The sequence below is a fragment of the Ictidomys tridecemlineatus genome, chromosome 1 (genome assembly GCF_052094955.1).
Source record: "Ictidomys tridecemlineatus isolate mIctTri1 chromosome 1, mIctTri1.hap1, whole genome shotgun sequence".
NCBI lineage: Eukaryota > Metazoa > Chordata > Mammalia > Rodentia > Sciuridae > Ictidomys > Ictidomys tridecemlineatus.
This window is the reverse complement of record NC_135477.1, coordinates 150,917,872-150,928,455: the sequence shown is the minus strand read 5'-3', so window position 1 is coordinate 150,928,455 and position 10,584 is coordinate 150,917,872. Positions and strand designations below refer to the sequence as shown.

Sequence of the window (10,584 nt, the reverse complement as noted above, 5' to 3'; positions counted from 1 at the left end):
CAAAGATTACTAATGAAATCCATTCAGAAACACATAATTTATGACAACTACCTCCACAATTAAAATATCCTCACCCAAACCCCCCCAAAAAGGAAACTCTTCTCTATTGAAATAAGATTTCATACATAGATAAATATATTTAAACTTTCTTTTAACTATAAGTAAATTCAAACAGACTGTTATAAAACAGAATACTTTACACAGCTGTCTGTATAGATCATAGAAAACAAAAAACCAAGATGTTGAGTGAGTGGGTGCTGGTGGTGAAAACTGCAGGATCAAAATTTGCTAAACAATGAAATGGGGGCTACTATGGCTTAATGAACATGGCCCACCCTGATTACTAATGGTCTGTCAACCTTTGAACTCTAGAAATTCAAGATTTTCTCCTTCTTCCTCTGCCTGCTTTGGTCCGTGTCCGGCTAGCTGGTCGGACAGTAAGTTGCTTTTTGAAGTCCACTAAGCAATCTGTGGCTTCTGAAATGGAAACAAAAGACTTGATAGGAGATTCATTTAATCCAAGCTGTGTGAGGGAACTCTGCATCTCTCTGCTGCAGCCTGCCTCTTCCTCACCTGGTGAGGGCAACCTAGAAGGAAGGGGAAATTTTAAGTTCAATATACACCTACTGGACCCCAAATATGTGCTATGCACTATATGAGGGGCTTTTACATATAATAGTAGTACACATAATCTTTGTAACAATCCAACTAGTTAAGTACTATCATTGTACAGATAAGGAACTAGGTGAATCACATAACCTAAAAGCATTGAAAGAATGAGGATTCAGACTCAAATTCCCAAGCTGCCTGAAATCTAGGTCCAAAGGATCAGGGTTGGATGGGGATAGAGAAGTCAGGTGAGTAGGACCATAGCTTCTGCTCTATTTGTTTTAATACCGTAAGTGAAAGAAGCTATCCATGCCATTCTTAGCTCAGATGTATAGTTATTATAGACTTGAGAGAGACAAAGACAGAGACAGAGGCATCATACTACTTCCACAGTGATTTATATTTTCAACAGTTTGACTATCACACTCACAAAATCCAGGACCAGGCCTATACTTTTCAGAACTGCTGACAGCTACATTTCTGTGTATACCTCAACTCACCTGAAGGTTCCTATTTCTGAAGACTTGGTTTTTATCTCTGCATCTGTGATAGGAAAGAAAAAGTAATAATGTTGGTAATCATAACACTTGTCACTGATCTGGTATTTCCTGTATTCTAGGCGCTGTTTTTCATCAGGCCTATTCAAGTAGCTCAGACCCCCAATCCTCAGACCAAAGGAATGTGAGCATTAGTATCCAACAGGCTCAGCGGCAGAATTATCAAGGTGAACACTTTTCAATGAACCACCTCTGAATAAATCTACTTCAAATCTGGACTTGAGCAATAAGGAGTTGCCAAGGGAAATCTGCCACCTGCAGAGATTCACAACCTGGTGATCTGGAGGCAGCAGGATGTAGAGCTTGGAAAGGCTGCCTTTTTTATAGTCATCAGAAGGCACAACAGATTAGCTTGGAGGGAGTGAACTATTAGAACTACATGGTAACAAATCTTACCAAGCTTAAGCAAAAGCTCCTCTTTCATCTACATCTGATAAATTTGAACAATAGTGACTAATAGCAACAACAGTAATAATAGCAGCTAACATTTATTAAGAGCCTTATTTATGCCAGAGAATACAATCTATAAAGTTGGTATTACTAACATTCTGCAGTGCTCTTGACCAATACATTCTAATCTCCCTAAAAAAAAAAAGAAAGAGAAAGAGAAGGAGTTACTTCCTCCAATCCCCCAGAAGCATAAGTTGGGAGGCTAAGCTAAAGGTAATATATGAATGATGAACAAAACATCAAGAGGAAGCAGTAATGTCTGCATGTCTAGTTTTCCACACTAGTTTCTTTAGAAAGCTTACTCTGGTATTGTGTCATTCCCCTATGATTTGAACATGTTTCCCAGGCCTGCTATCAGGCCTTTTTAAAGCCTGAAATGAATCACATGAATAAGATGAGTTATCTCCTCATCTTCTTAGGGAGAGATAACCTAGACTGAGTCTCAAAGGTCAGCTGATCAGGCCAAAAATGCACTCACATAACTTCCAACATATAGTTAGGAGTTGACAGTGGCCCTGGAAGGCTTTAGACAGAAACTCAGAAAACTAATCCTAGGATTCTCACCTTCAGTCTTATGCTCAGAATGTTCCAAGAGACTGAGGAGTCTCCCTTCATTGTGGCCTTTTTCCTGTGACAGAGAGAAACAGATGAAAGGGTTACTTCGTGGAAGAGTCTAAAATATATGTGCCTTAGCCCAGATCACACCTATTTTCCAGAAAATAAGAGGTGTGGCAAACAGCGCTAGGGAAGTCTTTTGCTTTCTAATAAATGAGGGAAGACAAGAAAAAAAAGTAAACTCTAATACATAGAATACATCTCTATGTCAAGAATAGATTCTATTAGCAAGCCAAATCAGTCCACTAAAATCACATCAAAGAACACCTGCCTCAGACCTATGATAGATTTGGGGAGATTTAAAATAGAAAATAAGTTTCAAGGTAGCTTCTACAGGTAGCAATACCAAAAGAATAAAATGGCTCTTTGGTGTAAGTAAGCTCTCACCTATGAACCATAATTTCAAATCACCACATCAAAAAATTACCCATTCATAGAAAAATCCCCTTCTTCTTGCATGACAGAGAATGGCTTCCTCATTGTGAGTTCAAAGCCAGCCTCAGCAAAAGCAAGGTGCTAAGCAACTCAGTGAGACCCTGTTGCTAAATAAAATACAAAATAGGGCTAGGGAATGTGCTCAGTGGTTGAGTCCCCCTGAGCTGAATCCCTAGTATACCCCCCCAAAAATGTTTAGAACTATTGTCCCAATAGTTTCATTTCAGGAAATCTATTCTAAATAAATAATTGGTGGTACAAAGACAGACTAATATATTTAAATGCTTTATAATACAAAAGGATTATGAAAATATCTAAATGTCCAATGGTTAGGTGACCATATGTGATACAAACGTTAACAGTAATTGTTAAAAGTAGTTTAAAAATAAACCCAGAAAAATGTTTATACTACACACTGTTTTTTTTTAAGAGAAATAATTTTTTTCATATTTATTTATTTTTTTTAGTTTTCGGCGGACACATCTCTGTATGTGGTGCTGAGGATCGAACCTGGGCCGCACACATGCCAGGCGAGCGGGATACCGCTTGAGCCACACCCCCAGCCCCTACACATTGTTTTTATAGCCCCTACACATTGTTTTTATAAGTCCTAAAAAATTTATACTATTATATACTATATGATTATAAAGCATATATAATCCTATATGGAAGAGTCTAAAATATATGTGCCTTAGCCCAGATAACACCTATTTTTTATATATAGCATGCATGTGTGTGTGTGTATGTGTGTATATAAAATATTATGTATGATGTGTATATAAAGAGTGTATATGTACATGTAGTATATATATCTTGTGTATGTATAAAGAATGGAAGAAAATAAGCCAAAATATTTAAAAAGTTGCTATCTTTGAGTAGCAAATTATGGGTGATGACTTCTCCTGGTTTTTCATAATTCTATTGAACTTTCATTGTTTTCTATAATGAACATGTATTACTTTGGTTTTGGTTTTGTTGTTGTTGATGGTGGTGGTGCTAGGAATTGAATCTAGGGTTTTGTGCAAGCTAGGCAAACACTCTATCATTGAGCAACATCCCTAGTCCAAATTACCTTTTAAGTTAAAAAGTAATTTAAAAAAAGCAAAAATTCTATTTCAAGATAACAGGAAGGAAGGGGAGAGGGAACAGGAAGCCCAGAAAAGAACTATTATGGCCTCTTAAAATTAAGTAGGGTTAGGTAGACTTTCCCAAAACACTCCCCACATACCTTTGGATTCCTCAGCCACTTCCCTTTCAGAGTTGAACATGCTCTACCACTTCCTTCAAGTCCATTTCCTTGGTTACTCCTTGCAAGCTGGAGACAGGAATCTACATGATATTGATACTCTCCAAATGGGACCAGGGATTTACAAAGATAACACTTTTCAACCCTAGCCAATCAGAAGAGAGAGAAAAAGCAGTTTTAAGATTTGCATTTGCCTCTGGGCTCCTGGATATGTCTCAAATTGTGTTTTTACATCTTGAAGTTATTCGCTGAGGAGATACGTCAACCAATGAAGATTTGCTCAGCGGGATTACCAATAAAACTAACCCCATGCCAATCAAAAGGACTGAGTGATTAGCATTTTCCCTGGCTGTTTCTATGTATCCTGCTGTTGCAGCAGTGGGATGGTAATGAAATCAGCTCTTCTAACTATCTCAAACAATGCTGATTGCTCCTCCGACATAAAATATTCTGTCAAACTCTTCTGAAATTAAGTGTAATCGTTTTTTTTTTTTTCAAAGAGAAGTTAAAATTTTGACAGAAAAGGGAGTACCAAGAGCATTAAATCAAGATAACATTTTTACCAGGTGGATGAACTCAATCTGATTAGTAAATCTAGTCTGTCTATATGCTAACTTCCTTACTCTACAACCTGTAACATCAACTAGGAAGTTACTAAAACATGTGGGCTTGCCAGGGGCTTTTGCATAATTTCATATACATGGTTATTTTTGTCTTTTTAAAACAACATAGTTTGGAAAGAGAGAAGAAAGTATGCCCTTGAAGTAATGTTTATTGGATATCATTAAAACCGGAATTATTTGGGGCCAAAGAAAAAAAATCAATACATTAAGTACTTTCTCTGTCGTCAATACCTGTGGAAGGCCCTTGAAACATATTTCTCAATTAATTCTTCAGCACTATTAGAAAAGAACATTCTTCTCAAGGTCTTATATCTCATAATTACCAGAACGTACATACCTCTAACTTCATAAGAGCATTTTAGCTTAAGAAGCTGAAGAAAACTTTCTGGCACATGCTTAAATTTCTCTCTCTAGTCATTACTATTCAGTAACTACAGTAAAATATTAGCTCTATGGAAGAATTTCTCCAGAAGTCTTTAAACAAGTACTTAATTATCTGGAAGAATGCAAACAAATCTCTGCCTTATAAGAAACGCTAGACCAGTGTCCCTTTCAAGATTTATCAATTAATGCATTGATATATAAACACTGAAATTAATAAACTGAATTTATAAATTGATAATTAAGCATTTATTTGTCAATTATCCACTATATATGAGAGATAGCAGCACTGCAAAAGGAGTTGAAGTTTTAGAGACAGATAGGCTTTGCCATTTCTGGCCACATGATCCTAACCAATTAATTACATATATTTTCTATTCATTTCTTTATTTAAAAAAGAACAACTATACCTTTTCCACTATTATATAGTTACAAAATAAATAAAGCATCTAGAACAATGACTGGCACATAATATTTGGTGCCCAATAAACAGTTAATATTATTGCTGTTGCAGTCACATTTTATTGGATGTTAGGGACATAAATATAAATGAAAGCAAATATCTGCCTTCATCTCACACTAGCTGGGGACACAGAAATGTTTTTTTCAAAACTGCAATACAATCCTAAAGGAATATTACTAAAATAGAATTCCGAAGGATAAAATGATCAATTCTGCTCAAATGAATTAGGGAACACAGCTCTGAAATTTGGAGTCTAAAATTTTTATTTTTTAAATATTAAAGTTTCTAGGAAACTATCACCAAAGAAGACAATCTATAGAAAGGGAGAAAATAAGCTATACATGTAAAAAGGAGTTATTTAAAATAAGAATACATAGGAATTCAAAAACCTCAATATTAAAGAGTTGCATAACTTGATTAAAAATGGGGAATAAACCTATATAGACATTTCTCAAACAAAAACACACAAATAGCCAACAAGTAGATGAGAATATGCTCAACATCACTAATCATCAAGGAACTACAAATCAAAACCACAATGCAGTAGCACCTCACTCCAAAAGGCATGGCTATTATCAAAAAGACAAATGATAACAAGTGCTGGCAAGATTGTGGAAAAAAAGGAATCCTTGCTCACTGCTGGTGGGAATGTAAATTAATAAAGCTATTATGGAAAACAGCATGGAGGTTCCCCCAAAAATTAAAAAATAGAAATACTATATGATCCATATATATGTACACTATATACACTCCTGGGTATATATCCAAAGCCAGTGAAATCAGTATGTCAGAAAGACATCTGCATGCCCACCTTTGTGGAAATGGAAACAACCTAAGCATCCCTCAGTGGATGAATGGATGAAGAAAATGAAAAACTATTCAGCTATTAAAAAAAGATTGAAACCATGTCCTTTGTGACACCGTGGATGGAACTAGAGACCATCATAAGTGAAATAAGACAGGCACAGAAAGACAAGTAGTACATGATCTCACTCATATGTGGAATATAAAAACACTGATCTCACAGATGTTGAGAGCAGAAGAATGATTTCCAGAGAGTGGGACAGGAGGCAGGGATGGGATGAGGTTGATCAGTGTTAAACTAAGTTATAGTCAGTTACAGGAATAGGAAATTCTGGTGTGCTTTTGCACAGGAGGGTGACTATGGATAAAATACTGCTTTTAGTTCAATGTTTTCACTGTAAAAGAATGGTGACTGTTGGAGAAAATAGGTATGTTTGATTTGACTTACACGTTACATAGTACATACATGTATCAAAACACATGGGACAGCATAAATATGTATAATTTTTATGTTATTATTTAAAAAAATTTTTAGTTGCAGATCGACAGAATACCTCTATTTATTTTTATGTGGTACTGAGAATCAAACCCAGTGCCTCACACATGGTAGGTGAACACTCTACCACTGAGCCACAACCCCAGCCCCTATGTATTAGTTTTTAAAAATAAAGAAAAATAAAAAGAACCTGAAAAGCTCATTTTCTGCCTAGTGACTCACTGGTAATGTAGTGTTGATAACCTCTTTGTTTTCAGGAGGCAGCACCTATATACCTGATCCATTCCTTAGAATGAACTTTTTTTAGTCAAACTGCAACCCACAACCCAAGGAAGTCTATATTACCCAATCTTTTGCAACTCAACTTGTGTACTATTACGCAGCAAAATGTTCAATGCTTTCCCAAACCACCAAATACCAATTTACAAATTAAAAGAAAACAGAAACCTAAGAGCAATGTGGAAGTGGAGTGGGTGGCAGGATCATTTTTAGTGTACTGAAAAGGGATGCAGTTATGACTTATATTGACATAACATAGAAATAAGAAAAAGTCCAAGCATCCAAGCAATGAAGTGATTGGCAAGCCAAAGAAATACAGAGTAAGGAACTGGTCTCTTTATTTGGTCCAAGCAACGGCATGTTAAATAAGAGCTCTGTGAATGCAGCACACCTACTTACTTGTCAATATCTAGGGAAGCCTGTGCAGTTGTCCTGCTGTCACTCTTGTTCTTGGCCTCTCTTTGTCTCCGAGTCAACACTTTCACACAAGAAAAGGAAAAAAAAATGTTAGCTAGCAGTAGACTCTAAGTATAAAAAATAAAATATAAAGGAAGAAGCAAAGTTTAATAACCTAGTCTGGGGGAAGAAGTGCAATATTTGGGAAGCCTCAACCTTTCTAGCACTGAGAATAATACCCATAACATGTACCAAAACCACCAGCCACAAGACATTCCCCTAACTATTTGCTAAACCCATGAGGACCTGAGATTTAGTTCACTCCAAGAAAGGTTTCTGTGTATTACACCACCTTGAAGCAATCAAGGGAAGGATCTACACTTTCCCAGCCACAATTCCCAACCACTCTTCAATGAGGTATACTATGAAATACAGTAATGACAGCTACAGCTGAGTACCTACTATAATCTCCAATCTTTACAAAATGTTTCATTTATAAACAAGGAAACTGCTCCTTAGAACAGTTAATACAACCAGTCCTTTCCAGTGTACCTGGACCACGTCCCACTTCCAATGAGTATAGATGGTTTTAGCTCAGATGATGTACAAATATTTTGTCTTACATCAAAAGATATGTTTATAAAACCATAGACCCTTAAGGAACCTTGGAAATTATTTAATTAAGTGTTTTGCAGTTTAATTCTTTGCCAACAAGAAAAACAATGATCAGTTCACTCAAACCCTGCCTTCTTTTCTTTTAACATGTGAAATCCCTATAACAAAGAATTTATAAAAGTTACTAGTTCATGAAATAACTTACACTGTGAATTATTTATCTCGTTCATGGGTCAAACTTCTTCTGTGGGTCCAGATGGTAAATATTTTAGGTTCAACAGGCCATGTGGTCTCTATCACAACTATTTAACTCTGCATTGTAGCAGGAAGCATAAACAAATGGGTGGAGCTGTGTCAATCAAATTTTATTTACTATAACTGGTATTTGGCTGGATTTGGCCCACAGCTGGCCATAGTTTGCCTACCCTTTGAGTCCAACTTACTACACACTTTCTATAAACACCCCTCATAAGTAATCACATGATCTAGTCTTGACTGTAAGGGGAATGTACTTCTTCCTAGGGAAACTCATTCTACTGCTACATAGCAATCTGATGGAAACTACATTTACTGGGGAATATGAATAAATTTATTCACCTTTTCCATAAGTCAGCATTATAATGCAACCTAACAAGTCGTATTATAACCTTGGATTTACTTGCTTATCTTCCCCATTAAAATGTAGCCTCTTTTAAAGGAGAGACTACATCCATTCACTAGGCCAATCCCTATTAAGACCTAGATTTCAGACTTTTTTTTATATTTATTTTTTAGTTTTCGGTGGACACAACATCTTTATTTTTATGTGGGGCTGAGGATTGAACCCAGCACCCCACAGATGCCAGGCAAGTGTGCTACCGCTTGAGCCACATCCCCAGCCCCGAGTCCAGACTTTTTTGAGTGCCTCCATTAGTGCTAATTTTTAGTATGACCCTCCAGATTGCAGCCCTTTTTATTTTGAGACAGGGTCTCACTGAGTTGCTGAGGCTGGCCTCGAACTTGCAATCCTTCTGCCTCAGCCTCCCGAGCCACTGGAATTACAGGTGTGAGCCACCACACCTGGCTATCTTCATCCCTTTTTAAAGGTATAGAAACAAAGTGAGATGGTTGACTTTGTCAAACTTTCACAACTGGTAAACAATCAGTAAAACCAGATCTGACTCCTACATCCAAGCTTTTAACTTCCTACTTATATTCTTCAAGACAGATTGCAATTTGTCAGTTTTTCTCTACATGTATGACATTCTCAAACCGTCTCCAACACTCAACAGCCTGACCAATAAAAAGAAGAATAGAACCATGAGCTATTCTATATGGATTCATATTATACTAATATAGTCAAGACTCTTAACTGTTAGGCTTTACTGACAATCCTGGTATACTGAACTTAAAGGCAATTAAAATCCATCCCCTACCCTTCCAAATAATCTTCAAATTAAATGTTATCAACATAGTTCTCTTAATTCTATATCTAATGAAGTTGCTGAGTATTTTTATCCCCTTAAATACAGTACTGTATGTTTGTCCCTATTCTTTTCAACTGAATAGTCTGCTACGTTGAGATCATCTGCAGTTTTGACTGTCATTTGATGTCATATTCTCTTTTCCAGCTTTGTGTCATTTGCATATACAATAAGCATGATTTCTATACCTTTATCCATCACTAGGGAAAAAGAATACATCCAAGGACTGTGGCACGTTATCAGATAAGCCTGTCTTTTTCCCAATCCAACTTTCTTTTAAATGATAAATCAAGAAAATGTTTATTGCGAATCATCAATGTGCAAGTAATTTGGGAAGATATAGAAAATTTGAGGCAGGGTCCTTACTTTTAAGGAACTTGTAGCTTACTAAAGGAGACAGCACATGCACTCAAATAATTGTAACACAGGTGTAAAGAGGTATGCATAGTAAAACAACATCACACACATAAGCAACTTCATGAAAGATTCATCAAATGCCTTGCTAAATCAGTTCTCAAAGGTTGACACCTCAGACAGGCATGGTGGCACATGACTACAGTCCCAGAGACTCAGGAGGCTGAGGCAGGAGAATCACAAGTTTGGAGCCAGCCTCAAGAAACCTAGTGGGCCTTAAGCAACTTAGTGAGACCCTGCTTTAAAAAAAAAAGGCGGGGTTTGGCAGGGAAGCTTGGGGAAGCAGCTAGCACCCCCCCCCCAAAAAAGTTGGCAATCCACAATTACTGAATTTTTTTTAAAAAAAATATTTATTTTTTAGGTGTAGATGGGACACAACACAATGCCTTTATTTTTATGTGGTGCTGAGAATTGAACCTGGGTCCCTCCCGTGCTAGGCGAGCGCTCTACTGCTGAGCCACAATCCCAGCCCACTGAACCTTTTTTTTCCTCCTCCTCTTTCTATTTGTCCCCTCATCTTGACTACCATGTATTTTTCTAAGAACAAACAAATAAAAGAAACTTGAAAATCTCTCCACAGATAGGCCTGGAAAAAGAATTAACTGCTTACAGCACTTTATATATACCTCTATTAACTGAGCACATTTTTGTTCTAATTCATTTATATTGTCCTTCTCTCAGGCTGGGGTTGTGGCTCAGAGGTAGAGTGCTCACCTACCATGTGTGAGGCACCGGGTT

The 10,584-nt window shown here is 36.8% G+C and overlaps 1 protein-coding gene across 10 annotated transcripts in view; it reads right to left on the bottom strand.

Moving 5' to 3' along the window:
- Nucleotides 1–112: 112 nt before the first annotated feature.
- Nucleotides 113–10,584, bottom strand: part of Uimc1 (ubiquitin interaction motif containing 1) — a 116,631-nt gene continuing 106,159 nt past the window's right edge. For 9 of the 10 annotated variants that reach the window (XM_078049464.1, XM_078049470.1, XM_078049456.1 and 6 more), the window contains 5 exons: nucleotides 7,358–7,436; nucleotides 3,895–4,057; nucleotides 2,181–2,244; nucleotides 1,110–1,152; nucleotides 113–587 (listed from right to left, as the gene is read on the bottom strand). In XM_078049464.1, the coding sequence (XP_077905590.1) occupies nucleotides 377–587; nucleotides 1,110–1,152; nucleotides 2,181–2,244; nucleotides 3,895–4,057; nucleotides 7,358–7,436 (560 nt within the window). In that variant the 3' untranslated portion in view covers nucleotides 113–376. Of the gene's footprint in view, nucleotides 588–1,109; nucleotides 1,153–2,180; nucleotides 2,245–3,893; nucleotides 4,058–7,357; nucleotides 7,437–10,584 lie in introns of those variants that run through there. The other variant, XR_013438744.1, reaches the window with a different exon arrangement.